This window comes from Nicotiana sylvestris, chromosome 11 (assembly GCF_000393655.2).
Source record: "Nicotiana sylvestris chromosome 11, ASM39365v2, whole genome shotgun sequence".
Classification (NCBI taxonomy): domain Eukaryota; kingdom Viridiplantae; phylum Streptophyta; class Magnoliopsida; order Solanales; family Solanaceae; genus Nicotiana; species Nicotiana sylvestris.
In genome coordinates, this window is record NC_091067.1 from 134,001,820 (window position 1) to 134,023,363 (window position 21,544).

At 40.7% G+C, this 21,544-nt stretch overlaps 1 protein-coding gene across 1 annotated transcript; it reads left to right on the forward strand.

Annotated features, from left to right (window-relative positions):
- Window positions 1-736: 736 nt before the first annotated feature.
- LOC104218792 (protein S40-4-like) lies at window positions 737-1,610 on the forward strand. The gene has a single exon (XM_009769379.2). It carries the CDS (start codon window positions 887-889, stop codon window positions 1,373-1,375), a length of 489 nt encoding a protein of 162 aa, XP_009767681.1. The 5' UTR covers window positions 737-886; the 3' UTR covers window positions 1,376-1,610.
- The last annotated feature ends 19,934 nt before the right edge of the window (window positions 1,611-21,544 follow it).

Here is a 21,544-nt window from a genome sequence, read left to right on the forward strand (position 1 = left end):
AACCCATAACTTTTATTCTAAACTTGAATATTTAGTATAAAATTTATTAAGATTATTAAAAAAAATTGAGCTATGAACTCGTAACTCAAACAAAATGATGGATTCAATAGTTGAATCAAAAATCTTGAATTCATAAAATTAAAAGTTGATTCGCCTATAATAATAGGCGATAAGTAGAAAAAGTTATTGTCCTCGTAATATTTAGGTGTGAAATTTGAAATTCTAAACAGCATGTCCTCTTTTATTTAAAATATTTTTCTTTTTTATAGAAATAAGTTAAAAAACAATGTGTTCTTGCAGTAATACACAAGTATTTTTAGATGAAAAAATATTAGAAAAAACAAAATCACGCAGAAAAAAAAGGAGAGTACGTCAACACTTCAATTTGCAATTAGTAATGGTGGATTAAGAGAAAGTTCTCGAAACTTTAATTTATGATGTCGTAATTCAAGCAACACTATATTACAAGTCAAGTTCAAATATATTGACATTATGACCTTTATTTTCCAAAGTCCAAAAAAAATTTCCTTTTATTATTTTAATTACGATAAAAGAATAATTAAGGTGGACCATGACTTCCAAGTTCCAAATATCCATAGGGGCATAAATATATTTTCACAAAAAGAAGTTGCAGAGAAAATTTGAGAAAGGAGAGAGAAGAGGGAAGAAGGAAGGACAATTTGGACTTTAGGGAGAGAACCTTATCCATTAAACCCTTTATATAAAGCACATCAAACTCCTTTCACCAGTAAGCCCAAATCTATTTCTATTTTTTCAGAGAGAAATAGACTAAAAGAAAAGGTGAAAAAAAAAAACAGTTTTCACGCAATACATACATATGCATTCATAAGAACTGAAGCAAAAACACAGAGAGAGCATACAATCAATGGCGGCATCAAAAAGCTATTTCGCAAGGGCGAACTACAGGTTCCTGTCAAACGACAGGGACATTTCGGTAACTTCAGATACGATGTTTGAGCTTGATGAATCGGACGTGTGGAACTCGTCGGGTCGTTCATCGTCGCCGGAGTTCCGTAAGCCGAGTTCGAGAATTTCTCGGAAGCAGTCTGTATCAAAAAGTGACCGAACCTGTGCTGGAGTAACGACGGCGGCTTCCTTGCCGGTAAACGTGCCGGATTGGTCGAAAATACTGAAGGATGAGTACAGAGAGAATCGGAGAAGTGACAGCGACGATGATTTTGACGGCGAGGACGGTGAGAATCGGATTCCGCCGCACGAGTTTTTGGCGAGGCAGTTAGCGAGGACGAGAATCGCCTCCTTCTCAGTGCACGAAGGTGTTGGTAGGACTCTCAAAGGCAGAGATCTTAGTAGAGTCAGAAATGCTATTTTTGAGAAAACCGGATTTCAGGATTAATTTTGATCGATGATCGATCTAACAGATGAGAAATTACTACTACTACCTATTTTTTTTTCAATTTCAAAACTTCCTCGAGACGTTTTGTTTTTTTTTTTTTTTTCATTTTATTTTCCACTTATTTCTCCCTATTTTTGAGATGGTGAAGCGGTTACCGAGTTATTGTAATTCTAACGTTTTTCGAAATTTTGACGCCGAAAAAAAGAAACAGAAAATTTATTCTTATTTTTAGTTATTTTGATGCCTATAGTACTACTTTAATTTGGGACGTTGAATAAATGCCACATATGCCAGTTGTAATAGTATTGTCTCTGTATTTCCATCAGTTTGAAAGTGAAAAGTTGAACTGAATAGCCGCTGAAAAGTAAATGCAACAAAAAGTAAAGTATTTTCCTATTTAAATGGCGTTGGTGGGAATATGGTTGTTTTTTGTTTAGATTTTAGAAATGGGAGAAAAAGAGTAATGGCCTAATTAGGTCAATGATCGGTGGGGTCATTGGCAAAAGGAAAAATGTGGTCCAGTTAGTTTATAGAACAAAATTACAAATCCACCCCTTACACTCCATTTTAGGAATAATAAATTTTGGTTATTAGAATGATATACTAATGGAGGCTGATGATGAACATGCAGGAATTGTACAACAATTTCTTAGAATATTTCAGTGACCAAAATGTCAAATTAGTAGTTTGAGTAATTTTTGATTGGGTATGTGGAACAAAGGCGTAATACCAATTACAAGGCAATAAGAATATCTTATTGTGAATTTGGAATTAGTTATATATTCATATCAATTTCACTTATAATTTATAAAATGAAAAACTTCACTTATATTGGTTATATATTTGTCACGACACTTCGTTATGTAGTGTGGGTTGTATATCTTGACCTAGGAGTAAATTGAGTACTTGAAAGTAAATTTTAGCGTGGCAAATATATAATTGTAGATAAATTTATGATTTGAACTTTATCGGTTTGAGTTTAAATTTTATCATTACGTGTTTAATTTCTAGGATTTATATATATAGGGTACGACGATCACTGGCGAATCAGAATCAGAATTTTCACTCGAGAGTTTAAAGAAATAAACTTATGAAAAAGTCAAAGAATGTCAATATGTAGTATATATACTTATAAAAAATTGCATAGTTACACAATATTTTCAGACGACACTCCTTGTATACTTGTGACTTCGCAACTAACGACGAGTCGAAGCTACTGAATTCAGACAAACTCATGACTAATCTCTACTGGGATTGATTCCTTTCTACTCTTCTTATAGCCATATTGGCGGATCAGGTTCTAATTAAGTGTATCAAATCTTAATTTAAGCCTTAAGGCATGGAAAATTGAGGTTACGTACACCACTAATCTTATCCAAACTACTTCCCTTGTAATTAAATAAGTTATCCAAATTCTTAATTGGAGTGAAATTATTTATTATATTATCGTAAGTAACAGACTGGATATGCCTTCACTAGTAATGAAAATACCCAACTGGATTTGGTGCAAGAGCATAATAATCTTATAGGGATTAGGGAATACTCTTAATCTTAAAAACAGTTACAATTTGTAAGCAGATGAAAATTATTTATATCAATTAATGACTCTAGACATAGGTGTCTACATCAGTGTCAAATCAAACTTCAAATGCTTACTGCATTATGGTTGCTTTGCATTATTTATGTGTTTGCCCAATGGGACCATATTGTGAGTGCAATGCCCAACAGGTGTGACCTAAATTAAACAATTTCAGATCAAGGCCATTACTTTATTTATACCTTGATAAGACCTCTTTTCTTTTCCATTCGGCGTAACGGGTTCCTGACCACTTAAACTTGTATCGATTTGTAAAGTCGATACATGAATTTATATTTTTCCATTTGAACACTTCAACTTGAAGGAATGAATATTAATAAACACATTTGACTATTGACCAAGCTTATGTGGAAGTGACACAGCTGACATGGCTAAATTGTGTGCAAATCACGCTGTCAAAGCGCGTGAATAATTTTATTTTTATTAAAAAATTATTAGAAATAGAATAAAATGTAAATAAAAAAGGAAAAAAAAAGATCTTTCTCTCTCCTCTTCTCTTTTCCCCTCCTCTCCCACCTCTCTCATCTTCCTAAGCAACTCCCCGTCCTGTAAACATTTTTCATTTTCTATCCTACTTCCCCCCTTCTCCGTTTCTTTTTCTCTTTCTCTTCCCCATTCACTAAATGGCTCATGCACAAGGATGGCAAGCACAAATCTAAAAATAGTCCAAATTGTTATGCGTTGATTTACTGGAAAAAGAAATGTAAGACCGGATATCCGATTCATTAGCATCATTATCATTTGATTCTTCTTGGCCGTCATTGAGCTCTTCCAGATCGGACTGGAGCTATTTTGGGGAAATCTAGGGTTTGCAGGTGGGGCTTAGCGAAGAAGCCCTCAATATAAGGAAGGCAGGGTTTGGAATCAAAGTCGAGTAGTTCTCGGGAGGGACTATCCCTGCCCCGTTGTATATTGGTGAGGTTTGGAGTTTGGATGAAGCTTTCTTATAGGAGGAAGAAGATGATGGTGGTTGAAAATGGCTGAGGTTTAGAGTTGTTGGATAGGCTGTGTATGGTGGAGAAAAAAGAGAACGAAAAAGAAATTAAAAATTTTAAAGATTAATTTTTTTCTAATAATATAGGACCCACAAATCCACATGTCATATAATAAAGACCAAACATGTGACATGACATTCATGTCAGAGCGATTGGCGAACATGTTCAACAGAAAGTGTTTATTAGTAATCATTCCGTCAAGTTGAAGTGTTCAAATGGAAAAAATATAAGTTCATATATCGGCTTTACAAACCGATACAAATTTAAGTGGCCAGGAAATCATTTCGCCTTTCCATTAATTAAGATAACAACTTAGTAGTTTATGAGGAATAAATATGCCTAGACGTGCTAATAGGATTACCTATTATTTTCTTTAATAGAAGTAACAAAACAAATCAATGCTCCAAGCATTTTAAACCATTAATTAAGTTTTTTTGTTATAACTATTCATTAGTATTTGCTACCTCCGGCAAAAATTTGAATATTACGGATTCTAAATTTTATGATAGGGAAATTAGGTGTTAGTTACTGGATTTTGAATTTAACGTTTGTTACTTCCCCTTGTATTGGTCAAAATCTGACCATCACGACCAGGTTTTCCGATACTTCGCCTCAGTAATCGGGCAGTGAAAGTCAATAGAGCCCACTTCATTTCTCCTCTGTCATTCAACGAATCAAAAAGAGTAATGCCTAAAATCGCGACCAGGACATATTAGTGATAAGAAAATGTCGAGTCAAGCAAAGGGTAAAAGGGTCTCGACTATATATAGCCAAAGAAAGATCTCAATTCGGGGGAGGGGTGTTTCTCCATTCTCTCAAAGAAAAGGATGACAAAAAGCTCCTTCCTTATATCTTCAAGAAAACGAGGAAATAACCTCGAGGAATATATGTAAATTTACTTTCTTATCAATTGATGAGAAAGACGATGCTGAATCAAAATAAGATCAATCATGACTTTTTTGTCTCATATGTAATCATCATTGTTAACTTTTCGATCCGGAATTCATTATGTTTGACTAAGATTTACCCATTCATCTTTGATTGATTTGTTCAAAAAAGTTTTAATATCTTTTGAGTCAAACAATTTGGCGCCGTCTGTGGAGATTTCTTAGTGAAAATTTCCTAGTTTCTCCCAGATCGAAACCAAGAAATATAATCATTCACCAAAAGGAGCGCGGAGGAAAAACCCAACACACACGAGACTCAAAAGCATCGCAGAAGAGGAAGAAGAGCCAAGCAAGATCACCGGGCTCGAAAATCTTCGCCCCATCAACCATCGATATACTAAACAAAGAAAACGATGTTACCAACCTGCATTCCCCTACCGGATCACCAGGCGGGAGTGAAGGAAATCTCATCCTCACCTCCCACTCTTTGTCCGGGCAAGCACATAAGATCCGCGTGGACAAGCGTACACTGGAACATCTCGACTAAAGGACAACAATTGCTTTAACACAGCTGAAATACCTCCTGCCGGCAACATCTCCGAGCTGGACGGCAGGAGTCAGACAAGAAAACCATGAGGCGTACACAACACGAACCTAAACGAAACATCAACACCTCGCATTCACCAGTGTTGTACCATCTGGTGCAAGCAATGCCAAACGGACTGGGACTCCCACGAAAGATGACCAACTCTATAGAAACCGGGACTGACGACAGGCCGTTATTTCGATAAGTTCAAAATAAAAACCTTTAAGGCTAAGAGCCTTCGCCAAAAGAGAATAAGAGTTCGACCTCGCTCGAACAACGACGAGCTATTATTTTGATAAGTTCGAAATAACACCCTTTAAGGCTAAGAGCCTCCGCTAAATAAAAAGAAGAGTTCGACCTCACTCGAACGACGACGGGCTGTTATTTCGATAAGTTCAAAATAATACCCTTTAAGGCTAAGAGCCTCCGCCAAAAGAGAAGAAGAGTTCGACCTCGCTCGAACGACGACGAGATGTTATTTCGATAAGTTCGAAATAACACCCTTTAAAGCTAAGAGCCTTCACCAAAAGAAGAAGAGTTCAACCTCGCTCGAACAACGACGGGTTGTTATTTCGATAAGTTCAAAATAACACCCTTTAAGGCTAAGAGCCTCCGCCAAAAGAGAAGAAGAGTTCGATCTCGCTTGAACGATGACGGGTTGTTATTTCGATAAGATAGAAATAACACCCTTTAAGACTAAGAGCCTTCGCCAAAAGAAGAAGAGTTTGACCTCGCTCGAACGACGACGGGTTGTTATTTAGATAAGTTCGAAATAACACTCTTTGAGGCTAAGAGCCTCCGCCAAAAGAGAAGAAGAGTTCGACCTCGCTCGAACGACGATAGGCTGTTATTTTGATAAGTTCGAAATAACACCCTTTAAGGCCAAGAGCCTTCGCCAAAAGAGAAAAAGAGTTCGACCTCGCTCGAACGATGACGGGCTGTTATTTCGATAAGTTCAAAATAACACCTTTTAAGGCTAAGAGCCTTCGCCAAAAGAAGAAGAGTTCGACCTCGCTCGAACGACGACGGGTTGTTATTTTGATAAGTTCGAAATAACACCCTTTAAGGCAAAGAGCCTCCGCCAAAAGAGAAGAAGAGTTCGACCTTACTCGAACAACGACGAGCTGTTATTTCGATAAATTCGAAATAACACCTTTTAAGGCTAAGAGCCTTCGCCAAAAGAGAAGAAGAGTTCGACGTCACTCGAACGACGACGAGCTGTTATTTCGATAAGTTCGAAATAACACCCTTTAATGCTAAAATCCTTCGCCAAAAGAAGAGGAGTTCGACCTCGCTCGAACAACGACGGGTTGTTATTTCGATAAGTTTGAAATAACACCCTTTAAGGCTAAGAGCCTTCGCCAAAATATAAGAAGAGTTCGACCTCGCTCGAATGACGACGGGCCGTTATTTCGATAAGTTCGAAATAACACACTTTAAGGCTAAGAGCCTTCGCCAAAAGAGAAGAAGAGTTCGACCTCGCTCGAACGACTACGGGCTGTTATTTCGATAAGTTCGAAATAACACCTTTTAAGGCTAAGAGCCTCCGCCAAATGAAAAGAAGAGTTCGACCTCGCTCGAACGACGACGGGCCGTTATTTTGATAAGTTCGAAATAACACCCTTTGAGGCTAAGAGCCTTCGCCAAATGAAAAGAAGAGTTTGACCACGCTCGAACGATGAAGGGATGTTATTTCGATAAGTTCGAAATAACACCCTTTAAGGCTAAGAGCCTCCGCCAAATGAAAAGAAGAGTTCGACCTCGCCCGTAAAAAGAAGAGTTTGACCTCGCTCGAACGATGAAGGGATGTTATTTCGATAAGTTCGAAATAACACCCTTTAAGGCTAAGAGCCTCCGCCAAATGAAAAGAAGAGTTCGACCTCGCCCGTAAAAAGAAGAGTTTGACCTCGCTCGAATGATGAAGGGATGTTATTTCGATAAGTTCGAAATAACACCCTTTAAGGCTAAGAGCCTCCGCCAAATGAAAAGAAGAGTTCGACCTCGCTCGAACGACGACGGGCTGTTATTTCAATAAGTTCAAAATAACACCCTTTAAGGCTAAGAGCCTCCGCCAAAAGAGAAGAAGATTTTGACCTCGCTCGAACGACGACGGGCTGTTATTTCAATAAGTTCGAAATAACACCCTTTAAGGCAAAGAGCCTTCGCCAAAAGAGATGAAGTGTCTGACCTCGCTCGAACGACGATGCGCTATTATTTCGATAAGTTCGAAATAACACCCTTTAAGGCTAAGAGCCTTCACCAAAAGAAGAAGAGTTCGACCTTGCTCGAACGACGTTGAGTTATTTTTTCGATAAGTTCGAAACAACACCCTTTAAGGCTAAGAGCCTTCGCCAAAAGAGAAGAAGAGTTCGACCTCGCTCGAATGACGACGGGCCGTTATTTCGATAAGTTCGAAACAACACCCTTTAAGGCTAAGAGCCTTCGCCAAAAAAGAAGAAGAGTTCGACCTCGCTCGAACGATGATGAGTTGTTATTTCGATAAGTTCGAAATAACACCCTTTAAGGCTAAGAGCCTCCGCCAAATGAAAAGAAGAGTTCGACCTCGCTCGAACGACGACGGGCTGTTATTTCGATAAGTTCGAAATAACACCCTTTAAGGCTAAGAGCCTTTGCCAAAAGAGAAGAAGAGTTCAAACTCGCTAGAACGACGACGGGCTATTATTTCGATAAGTTCAAAATAACACCCTTTAAGGCTAAGAGCCTCCGCCAAAAGAGAATAAGAGTTCGACCTCGCTCGAACGATGATGGGTTGATATTTTGATAAGTTCGAAATAACACCCTTTAAAGCTGAGCCTTTGCCAAAAGAAGAAGAGTTCGACCTCGCTCGAACGACAACGGGTTGTTATTTCGATAAGGTCAAAATAATACCCTTTAAGGCTAAGAGCCTTCGCCAAAAGAGAAGAAGAGTTCGACCTCGATCGAACAAAGACGGGCCGACATTTCGATAAGTTCGAAACGACACCCCTAAAGGTCGACAATCACCGAAAGCAAAGAAAAACTGGGACTCATCAGACGAGCATCTATCTCCATTAGCTTTTATTTATAAAAAGTGAAGTATAAGGCAAATAGCGAAGAAAAGAACTTTTATTTATGCAAAGTCACAGTGCGGGCTATCGCCGCTTACATATGGCCCAGGCCAACCAGAGAAAAAAAGCGAACAAACGATTGTCAACAAACAAAATGAAAATAAAAACAAAGGGCAACATTCTTCATTCGGCGTCATCCCCGCCGTCACCGTTACCACTATCATCACCGTCTCCAAGAGGTTCTCCATTGCCATCATCCGCATCCCCATTAGCTTCGGGCGTCGCTGCGTCATATCCATAGTTAACGCGAGCCTCCCGAGCTTTCGCCCACACTTCTTCATAAGCAGCCTCAGTCACGGTGCCCACCTCCCACAAACTCTTATATATGTGCCGCTGTGCTTTAGCATAAACCCAAAGCTCATGCAATTGGCAGGGAACAACGGCGGAAGATGACTCAACCTGAGCCTGTAATCGCTCATTTTCTGCCTCTAGGGCCACGACCCGATCTCTCCGAACCGATGCCTCTTGATCATTCATGCCTATGCACTCCTCGAACCTCGCCTCCATAAGAGTAGTTGTCGCTCTCTCCGACTCCTGTTTGGATTGAAGTGCGCGGATAGTGTTCTCTAGGGCCGTCGCCCTCGCCAACTCTCAATGTTCTCCAATCCAGTGACTTTGCTCTCCATCGCAGTCAATTTTCTCATCCACTCCACGCTCATCGCCTCAACCTTGACCAAGTTCTGGTCCATCTCCGACTGCATCGACCTAAACCTACCCTACAAATGCTCACACTCCGCTGTGATCCCCTTACCCAACTCGAGCTCCGCATCCTTAATGCGAAGTTGCTCCTCGAGTTCGCTCTTGCTGCGGATGGTCCACATCAATTCCTGGTCCCTTTTCTTCAACTCCTTACCAAGAGCCCGATTACGGGGATCCGTCCTCAGCCACTCGTGCATCTCACGACACCTGTCGTCGTAGCGACGGTATTTCTCCAGCATCTTTAATAAAACCCCTACGCGGATGTTGGCCCTGCGAATGCTTTCCACTTCCACCATGTATGTTTGGAAAATGTAAAGACGGGGTTAAACTAGTACTTTTGGAAAGGGTAAAAGCATAAAACGAAAACAAAATGTAACGTACCCTTAAGCCCATGACGGCCATCTCGTCCCTCAATTGAGCATCGGGAACATCCCGAAGGGAGTCGTTCTCAACTTTGGAGCACAACAGGCTGAATTGTGGTACCAAATCTTCCCCCTCCGCCAAGATATTAACATCAGAAGAGATCTTAAGGATACAGGCCGAGCCCCCCGCATTAACCACCGAATGAGTGAGACCCTCCTCAAATATCCTAACATCGTCGGGGTCCAGGTCTGACTCAGACTCATAGTCATCAATCACCATGCTTTTCCCCTTTATGCTGCTGAAGATGAAGCACGACCCGCTATAGAAGATGAGGGCACGTCCGAAGTCACAACAGCGGCCCCAGAGATCTGGTTCTCTACCGCGACAAGGTGTTGATCATCAACAATGACAGAGACTTCTGATTGAGCTAAGACGGCAGCAGGAGTTTCTGATTGCTGATCGCGCGCATCGACAACTCCAACGTTTTGTTTCGCCCCTATGGGGGGAGCCGCAATAACACCCTCTCCGGAACCCATCGGGGGAGAGTTGTCCAGATGAATTATTGTTGGGGGAGCCGTCTCAAACTCTACTCTACGTCTCTTCGAAGGCCCCTCTTCCTCTCCAGTAGATGGTGACTCATCCGTTGGGCAAACGACATTGGTCGGGACCTCGTCCTGGGAAGAGGCACTCACTGGAGTAACCAAGGCCGCAGATTCAACCAAAACAGCCCTCAATGAAGGTCGTACAATGGATATTGTGATAGGGCGAGCATATGCGGCCGGCTGGCGAAAAGCTAGCTGAGGGGCCCTTGCTCTCCGCACCCTCCCTGGCAACGACAAATGATGCATAAGAGGCTAAACAAAAAAAAGAGAATAATAGATAAAGGCGTCATCTCACCTGTAAGGGTTCTACGTCCAAACCTCTCATGGAAGGTCAACCATGTGCGAATTCCCACTGTATGGGGAAGAATGACCTCCACCCATTCATGAATCCCTTCGACAGGCGGCAGGGGCAATCTCTCAGCTGCAAAGACGAGACAGTTTAGTACTCGCAGAAAACGGTCGAACATTTCACTAACTAAAGATGCAAACTTATGTGCGAAGTTCCATCTCTCAGGGAATCATGTTGGGTCCGCTACAATGTGTTCGGTCCGCACATAAAAGTAGTTCTCGTAGAAACGACGGTTGGTCTTGTCATCCATCTTCACCACCAGACTCCTCGACCCCCGGGGAAGCATGTGAATCATCGAACCACGAATCAGTTGAGGAGCAAAAATGCTGAGCATATGGTCCAAAGTGACCTCACGATCGGCAAGTTCTGCATACTTGAGCAGCATAAGGAATAACTTGTACAAATAAGGCAAAAGCTGGGCGGGACACACTTCGTAGAAACAGAAAAAATCCACCACCAACATGGGAAGAGGAAGTGTGTACCCTACAATGAATGGGTAGGCGTAGAACACGCAGTACCCGGGACGGTCGAAGTGAACTATGTCGTCCACCTCCATCGGCCGCATATCGACGTAATTGGGGATTCCCCACCTTTATTTAAACTCTACAATCCCCCTTTCCCTCACGACGGAGGGGACAAGTTCCGGCTCCGCTCTGCTGCTAAAACTAAAGTCAGTCGCCTCTCTCTCTGGGCGAGGCAAGATCTCAACCACTGAGGGAATCTCCTCATCCTCTGCCGCATCCGCCCCTCCGGTGGCCTGAACAGAACTCTCCGGTACCGGATTAGCGGCAAGAAGATTGTCTCGAGAAGATTCGCCAACCATTTTTTAGCAGAAAATGTGCTAAAGAAGTAATAAGAAGAAGAGATGAAAGATTTCAGTGGACAAGAAGGTAAGCAGAAATTCGAGGTATCAGAAAAAGCTATATCTGAAGAACTCTCTCAAGCAAAAAATTAAGTGAATCAGTCAAGTGACAAGTTTCCCCTATTTATAAGAGACATAAATTCCCCGAGCACGAAACTCAAGAGTCGCCATTCGAATCTAATAAGGCACGAAACGTTTCAGTCTCCCCGAAATGTGTCATAATGGTGATAACCACGAACCAACGCTCCAGTGTCAACCAACGTTTCGCTTCCGAAACCGCAACAACGGTCCACGAGGATCGAAAGGTCACCACCACTCCGCTAAAAACCCACATAATGCGACTAAGGAATGGAAAGTTGTAGGCCAGATTTCTCTCGACTTCGTAACGAACATGATCCGTCTGCCGAAGTCCGACATGGGACGACCCCGACAGACGGAGGGACTAACTGTATTGGTTAAAATCTAACACCAGGACCAGGTTACCCAATACCCCGCCTCAGTAACTGGGTAGTGAAAGCCAATAGAGCCCACTCCATTTCTCCTCTGTGCCATTCGACGAATCGAAAAGAGTAACGCCTAAAATCACGATCAGGACACATTAGCGACAAGAAAGCGTCGAGTCAAGCAAAGAGTAAAAGGGCCTTGACTATATATAGCCAAAGAAAGCTCTCAATTCAGGGGGCTTCTCCATTCTCTCAAAGAAAAAGATGACAAAAAACTCCTTCCTTATATCTTCAAGAAAACGAGAAAATAACCTCGAGGAATATATGTAAATTTACTTTCTTATCAATTGATGAGAAAGATGATGCTGAATCTAAATAAGATCAATCATGCCTTTTTCGTCTCATATGTAATCATTATTGTTAACTTTTCGATCCGGAATTCATTATGTTTGACTAAGATTTACCCCTTCATCTTTGATTGATTTGTTCAAAAAGGTTTTAATATCTTTTGAGTCAAACACCCATAAGCACATGTACGTGGTAACTCTTCTCAATAAAGCTTGGCAGCTAAAAAGCATACCTAATATTTCTGTCTCTGTTGAAATTTAAATAGTAATAATTTTCGAGTTAGGCGTTTGATCATGTCCAACTATTCCTTATAAAAAGGATTAATCGATCGTTGTAAATATAATCCGGTTTACAAGTTCGGAGTCGAATCCCACAAAGAACTAAGGCTTTGCTACAATTGTTCAATATCAAAAAAGAAACACAAGTTCAAATAATTTCCTTGTTATAAAGATTTGATTTTTCTTTCTACCAATTAACTAACAAATATTATAAAGCAGTAAAATTATCAACTAACAAGGATGAAATTCGAGACAGGCCTAAGGAGGTCTAGAGTTATGATTTTCCCAATTATCGGAATCCTTCCTGCTCTGCCTTCTATAATTAATTTCGCCTAAGTATTCTCTACCGATCGTGACTACTTCGAGTGTCATAATTCTCTTCCGAATAATAATTTACTAAGATCGCACCAAGGTTTCGTTATTTCTAATCCCACCTTTAAACCCTTCGTATTGATTCCTCACATACGTTAGGAGTGATGTTGTTCAATAACTACCTAAATATGTACCCTTTTCCAAGCAATACATACTAAATAGGCGCAGTCAATTGATGGTCATTCAATCAACAACAATAAACACGTAGTTGAACAAGTAGAGAAATCCAATGACTCAATTATATAAAGACATAACGAGAATTTATCTTACAAAAGGTTCCATCAAACCCTAGATAACAAATTAGTTATTCATAATAATATGCAAAATTACAATACTAGAACTCATAACCAATAATGAAAATAGGAAGAAGGAAGTGAAAAACTCGTAGAAGAATTTTCCGCGCGAATCCAATCTTTAGTTTCAGATGATGCGAATCCAATCTTTTATCTCCTGAGCTATGCCTATGTTAGACATTAGATTTTACCAGTGAAAGCATTAGACAAAATTGCAACACGATGGGATGGTTATTTGGCTCATTCTACCTACATAATATGATCATGAAAATTAGCCTCACTTTCAGGTCCCCCCACACTTTCTTGTTTGAAAATGGAAAAAGAATAACTTGTGAGACATCCCAATATGTTGCTTTCTTGAACAATCCACTTAACCTATACTCCTTTGTTTGTGTTTAGAAATAATTCTTGATATACAAATCAATTTTTCTAGAGCTTAATTTGCACAAAAACTAACATAAATATTCTTTACAAATGTCTCCTAAAAAAAATAATCCAAATACATATGGCCCTGCTAAGACAAAATTTCAAAAATGTTAACCAATATTAAATCCATAACAAGTAATTGGAGGGCACGAGGGCAACATAGGCAATCTTGTCATTTTACCAGTGACAGAATATGACGGTATGAATGAGATCCCTTCACGATTAATTAAAAATTTCAAGTTCAAAATTTAAAAGTATTTTTGTAATAGGAAGCGCTTTACTCCATTAACGAGCGTACCAAACCCAAATTGGTTTTGGATACAAGATAGCTATAGTTAGATAAAAAAGCAAATAGGTAATTTTGTCACTTTGGATATGCCAATGGTACAAGCTTTTTTATATCCTACTCCTACAACTTTCAACCAACAAGCTACGCCAATGGGGAATGGCAAAGTGTCAATTTTTTTTTTTCCTTCAAAAGTGTCAATTTTTTATTTTCCTTCGAAAAGCGTCGATCAATTTTGATTGGAAAAGAAATCATATTCATTTATTAGCACAGAAAAGGGGCACTTATTCTTTTCAGCGACGTATCCCCCAACCATTATTATGGGTTAATAGTAAAAGTATGGGCATATTTGAAAAGACTTTTGTGAGAAAATGACTACTCTTTCTCATTTTCAAATTTGGTGCCATTATGTGCTCATCCACACAGCGCATAATCCTGCAACTCAAAAGGGAATATCCTAATCACTGAATAATAAAAATACAGTCTTGTGTACTCAACACTCACTTCTTCCTATAACGATTTACTCGTTCCCCAAGAAAAATACCAAGGCTAATTTAAAAAATAGATTATTTTTTATCTTTAAAAGAAAAAAAGGTCCTTTTCAATGTTAAATTTTGCACGTTCTTGAATCATTTAATCTCAAAAAATTTATATTATTCAGTACTTCATTGAGTTTTTAAAGAGCAAAAGAAATCCATAGAGTAATGTTTAAATATTGAAGTCTTTAGTTTTTACTGGAATAAATATGATCCATCTATCTTTAATTAGAAACTATCTAGTGGGAGGAGGGGGCGCTTTTCCCTTAACAAGTCCTATGCAACTAAAAGTGTCAAATGAGCGAGCTATGCGCTATACTGAGTTAGGACGGGTTAAAATGAATTTAATCAGTAGGTGTTGGGATCATTAGTCGGACAAAAGGTTTAATTTAATTTATTTGACTACGAAATAAAACTTTTTTCTATTATGGGTATTAAGTAAAATATCAAACAAAAGTTTCAAACATATTTTGGTAAATTTTCTTATGCAACCAATCATTAAAATATGACCCTCTAATCTGACGCGTCATATACTCGTAGGGCCAATTTGACTATTTCTATATACAAAGTAAATATGAATTAATTAAACTAGTTTAAGTATCGGATACTAAATGAATATAAAAAAGAAGTAGGATTCTTTTAAAAGAAATAGGTAGCGGTCTTTATGAAGGAAATATAACCGGTGTTAGAAGTTGCTTTAGAAAGGGATAGAGGAATTGTGGGCCGTTCGATCGTTATAGTTCTATATTATTGGTTAATATTCAAGTCGAACAAATTAAAGCTACATGATCAAATAAATTAAAATCCAAACGAGAAAAATTGAGTTATACTGAATGTAATTAAGTATAATATTTAAAAAGTCAAATATCGAAAAAGCCGAATTAAAATATCTAAAATTATACATGTACCAACAGACGAACATCCTAATAAGCATGAGAGAGAGAAATTATTAGCAAAATAAGGAGATGAGTTGAGTTGGCTCGTCCAGCCGTCGTATTCGGAGAAGTGTCGCTTTCCGACTTTATGGCGACAAACTGTATATACATACGAGTGTCGACACTCTAATCTCTTTGCTGTCGTCTTCGTCTTCACAAACTCACAAAACACTGACTTCTCTTCTCGTCCATTTCCAGTTTACCATCCCGCGTTTCGTCATTCTCACGTTTCACTAAATTCATTCTCTAATAATAGGACAAAAAGCAAAATAAAAAACGCAGGAAAATTTGTCTCGAAGCTTCACTTAGACATGTCAAATTTAGTCGATACAAGCATAAATTTCCTTAGGTTGTTATTTGAAGAAAAAATAACAACAATACTAACAATAAACTCACAAGTAAAGTCTGAGGAGTATAGTAGGTACGCCGACCTAATCCTTACCTTGTGAAAGTAAAGAGATTGTTTCTAATAGACGTTCGGCTCAAGAAAATCAAAATTACAGTTGTTTGAGCAAATAAATGCTAAACCAATTAATGATAAGTTAAAAGAGTGAATTTTAGTTGAACTTAATAAATTCCAGGCCAAATAAATTAAAGCTCGTGTATAACGAGTAGAGTTCAGGAGTATTAAACAATGAACTTAATATGCTATGATTGATAATATGTGTAATAGCATAAATGCATAATAAATGTAAGAAATGACAAAGATTATAATGGGAAAGGAACTATCACCCAATGATTATATGATTGAGATGTTCCTTTTCTCTGACATCGACGTGGAAAAGTGAGAGGTCAGAATATATGTGAGATCTTGAGATTTATGGATAAAGATTGAACAACATGTGCTTGAATAAATAAATAAGACAACTCTTTCGTATATTCTTCTTTCAACTTTTACAATATATTTTAGTTAAGAAAAGGTAGATCCCCTTTTTGTTCCCTATCTCTTCATATTTATAAGGGACATTACCCAAAAACCCTAAAAAAGCACAGCATAAAGAATATCCCTTTGGATATTCTTTATGTCCACTTCTAAACCTAAGTTACCGTTGCTATCCTATCTCAGCTGTCCGCTTTTGGCGTCGGTCTTGATGAGGACGACCTTCAGTTGTCGTATCGTGGTTGACCCCGTCCTTTCTCTTACTTATCTATTACTGTTGTTACCAAATTTGGACCTATACAGTTAGTCCCTCTGGTTGACCTATATATATATATATATATATATATATTTGTATAATGGGAACAACATGTGCTTGATATGACAACTGAAGGTCGTCCTCATCAAGACCGACGCCAAAAACGGGCAGCTAAGATAGGATAGCAACGGTAACTTAGGTTCAGAAGTGGTTGTACACTTATATTTCTATTAGAGCTTTGTAGACAGTATGTTTAGTTGGGTTGTATGTGGCCTTGTCGGCTTTCAACTTTGGATATATAGTTGTCTATAGTAGCCTTGCCGGCTCACCCACTGTATCCTGCATGTATACGTACATATGCCTTTTTGGCAGGTTTCCTTCATATATGTTATTTTCGTAATTCAGTAGATGTTATTCAGGTTCATATCTTAGATGCATGCTTAGGGGTAGTTGACAGGTAGGACTCAGGCACCCGTTGCGGCCCATCGATTTGGGTTGTGACAAACCCGCTCCTTCTCCCATTTCGGTGATCTCCAAAACTGGGTCGTCTCAAATAGATGAACTCCGATCTACATACCGTATTCCTTCTCACGTCGAGATGGTTCCAACTGGGAGTGACATCATGGAGGTCCATAGACCTTGGTACTGTGCTTTTTATGTTTATCCTTTCATAATTGGTTATACTCTCCCTCTTCTTCCATTGGCAGAGGAGTTCTGTCGGTTTTACAACGTCTGCCCGGCATAACTGTCTCCGTATTTGTATAAAATTTTTATGATGTTAACAAAATACACGGAGTTGGCTGGTTGTGAGGTCGACATCCGCCACCTTTTACATTTATTTTCACCAAGCTTTCACAGAGGCACCATGATACACCTGCGATATCACTGGACCAGGGGGCTGATAATTGGAATGGATAACAGGGCGAGCCGAAAATTTTGGCATAACTACTTTTTTATCAAGACAGAGCACTTGGTGTCGGACCCTGCTGGATTTCCTAAGCAGTGGAATCATAATCGTAGGTGTTGATGACATATGCTTGTTAATCCTAAGCAGTGGATTTCCTAAGTAGTGGAATCATTATCAAGACGTAGCACTTGGTGTCAGACCCTGCTGTGATTTCTCTGTGTAGCTGAGAAGCGTGCGCCCATTCCTATCGTCGGCATTGAGGATTGGGTGGCTCGCGTGTTACCTCACATGGCGGGATGTGCGATCGGGCGGTTTTCTACAAATGCTTTGGGCTGAAGGTTCCATCCAGTAAGTATTACTTTTGTGTCGACCTTTAACTGTTTGCCATTATTTATTGATACGACCTCTTTGTGGTGACAGGTCGACGGACTTCCAAAAAGAAAGCTCCAGTACCGGCATTTTTCCAGGCCGTTGCATCGGCAGGAATGCAATTTACTTTGGCTGAGTCCGCCCCAGGAGGTTGCACTCAAACTTTGTTAACAAGGGACCCATCTTCTCGTGATGTCGCTGTATGGGACGGGATCTCTTCCCGTCTTGTCTACCACCTCGTAGATGAGTTCTCTAATGGGGAGGAGTCACCGTCGAGAAAGAGGAGGAGGGTGGAGCTCGAGAAGGCCGTCGCCACTAGCGGTGAAAAGAAGAAGGTCGTTGCTTCAAGAGGGGCGTCCTCGCCTATGCTAGATGTAGGGGCTATTTTTATGGCGGATGCCATTACGGCGGGGAGGTCCCCTAGGGCCGAAGGGGTATGTCAAGGCGGGGAACCTGCACTGGCTGCTGAAGGTGGCGTGTCGTCGGCGGCCGAAGGGGATGGGGCGGTGCTCGCAGAGGACGATTCAGGCTCGGACATCGATCTCGAAGAGGTGCATGCCTTTTTGGAGAGGAATACCCACATGGAAGTGAGGATGGAGGGTCCTAACCGACACATGATCATTCCCGTGGGTTACGATCTTTTGGCGAACGCTGAGCAGGCAGTGTCGTCCTTCGCCCCCTTGTACGCTGCTTCTGAGAACGCAGTGCTTCAGGTGCTAAGTGATGCAGAGCTATTGCGAAGTATTTCTGGCATGACTTTGCGAGTAAATGTTTCTTTTCCTGTTAGGATTTGCTTTGCATGCGTAACCTGCTTATGCTGATTTTTTTTCCTTTGTATGTCAGACTCTGATTATGGAGATCGAGCGCGATCTGAGGGATGAACGGAGGACGACCGGTTTTAAGAAGGTGGCCTTCAAATACAAAGAGTACTGCACCAAGAACCATGCGTTGGCTGACGTTTTCACTCAAGATAACAATTTTCAGCTATTTTGCGACGAGCTTAAGCAGAAGGAAGAAGAGTTGGAGCAGAAAGTTAAAGAGCTAAAGGAGTGGGATGATGAGCTGATGAACGCCATAGGTCGATGTAGTGAACTTGAGGCGGATCTTAAGGCCAAGGATGATGAGCTCAAGGTGATCAAGGGGGTGATGGCCGAGAACGCCGATCTTCAGGCGCAGGTGGCCTCTTTAACTGCTGAGCTTATGCGAAGAGAAGCAGAGGTTGTTGATCTGAGGGGTGATTTGAGCGTTAAAGTCGATGAATTGGCTCGTGCCGAGAAAGGCAGGGTGGCTGCCATATCTGAAGCAGCAGCCCTAGATGATGCTCTCCGTGTTTGTAGGTCTGAGCGAGATATTGAAGTGGAGATGTCGGTGCTCAAGGTAGTGAGATTAGATGAGCGGATCCAAGATCTGGAGGCAGAGTTATCCGGATTGAATGAACAGGTTGTTGCTTTGAAGGTAGAGGGAGTGAGACGACAGTCGCAGCTGTCCCCGTCTCATACTTCTGTTGATCCCGTCGTGCTGCGAGAGTTGTATGAGATGTGGGTTCATGATGAGGCTCAGCTTCATGTGTACAAGTCCCTAAAGGCCAACGGGAAGGTTTCGGAGGCAGAACCCAAAGGCGTTCATGTTAAAGAACGTGCAACTCGTGAAGCCTGTTATTATGATCCCGGTACGCCTGGCGAGGACGATGTCAATGATGATGCGGACAAGCTCGCCTCCGATTATTGGTATAACGAGGAGTATGCCACAGGGGATGACACAGTGTAAGTCCATTGTATTTATTTTGTTTTGCCTTGCTATTTTTGTGAGGGCGTCTTTGGGCCCTTTGTAAAAGGTTTTGTAATATAACAGTTGTAATGGAATGATTACCTTTTTGCTGTGTATCTCCGAATTTTTATTTTTGTTTGCTATGAGGTGAAGTCCCTGGTTTTTCGGCCGCTTGTGTGTAATGCTTCGGCGTAATTGGTCGCAGATCTTAAAGTAACTCGAGCAAGGCTGTGTAAAGTAATTCGAGCGATGTCGAACATTAAGTAATTCGAGCGAGGTCGAATGTTAAGTGATTTGAGCGAGGTCGAATGTTAAGTGATTCGAGCGATGTCGAATGTTAAGTGATTCGAGCGATGTCGAATGTTAAGTGATTCGAGCGAGGTTGAACGTTAAGTAATTCGAGCGAGGTTGAATGTTAAGTGATTCGAGCGAGGTCGAATGTTAAGTAACTCGAGCGAGGTCAAACATTAGATGCAAAAGAACAATGAAGAGTAAAATGTTGATTTATTTCACTCATTGGAGATCTTGGTGGAGAGTACAAAATGCTGCTTTATTTCATTCACTGGAGTACTATACATGTCTGTTTCATACAAATATTGAAGAAGCTTCCATGTATCTAGTCCCTTCACCGTTCGGCCTGGAGAAGCAATCGGCAAGCAGGGCAATAAATTATACTTTGAACTTTGAGACGTCCCCTTGGTCTCCTCGTTAAAAACCTCCCCGAGAAAACCCAATTGAGACAAAACCTGGGTGGGGGAAAAAGAGCACGACTTGAGGGCTTCCTTTTTCAGAAGTTGAATTATTTGAGGTGGGCGACATTCCAATTATTTTGTAGTAGTTTTCCTTCCATTGTTTCTAGTTGGAATGCTCCTTTGCTTGCTGCTGCTATGATTTTGTATGGCCCATCCCAATTGGTTCCTAGTTTGCCTTCTTTCGGGTCTTTGCTCGCTTGTGTTTTGGCCTTGAGAACATAGTCTCCGACTTTGAGTGGTCGTATTTTGGCCTTTTTGTTGTAGTACCTTTATGCTTGTTGTTTTTGGGCTAACTTTCTTATGTAAGCCATGTCTCTCCATTCTTCTGCCTCGTCGAGGTCTTGTTTTCTACTCTCGTTGTTGTTTTGTCCGCTTTCATTGGAGTATCTCAGGATAGGTTCTCCGACCTCAACATGTATCATGGAGTCGGTCCCGGAGACTAGTAAATATGGCGTTTCACCTGTGCTTATTTTTGGCGTGGTGCGGTAGGCCCACAGTACCTCTGGCAGCAACTACGACCACCCTTTGGCATCCTCAAGCTTTTTCTTTAAGATATTTAATATTGTTTTGTTGGAGGATTCGGCTTGGCCGTTTCCAGCGGGATGATATGGCATGGAGAGTATTCGCATGATGCGCCATTTTTCGAAGAACTCGATGGTCTTTTCCCGGTCAATTAGGGCCCATTATCGCAGTAATTTCTTTCGGGATGCCAAAGCAACATATGATGTTCCTCAATATGAATGTGATGACTTCCTGTTCGCGTATTGGGAAAACGCACCTGCTTCCACCCATTTGGAAAAGTAGTCAATTAAAACCAAAAGAGTGTAGCCATGGCGAAGTGACAGAGTGTAGGTGTTCGCTCGCTTGATGTATCATAGGTTCATACTTTTGGCACTGCTCGCATCTCTTGACATAATCTACGGCTTCCTTTTTCATAGTGGGCTGGTAATATCCTGCCCGAATGAGACATCTAACGAGGGCTTGGTTGCCTGTATGGGCACCACAATGACCTTCGTGTACTTCTTAGAGAACGCACCTTATTTGGCTCGGCCCCAGGCATTTTGCCAAGGGGCCCCCAAACGTTCTCTTGTACAAGTCGTGTTTTATGGTGTTGTACCTGGCCACCTGCATTTGAAGTTTTTTGGCTTCCTTTTTGTCATGTGGGAGTATTCCCTTCTGCAAATATGTCATGATGCGGTTGCGCGAGTCCCAAGTCAAATTTATGGAATGTACCTCGAGTTGGTCTATTGACGAGTGGAGGAGGGTGACCACGT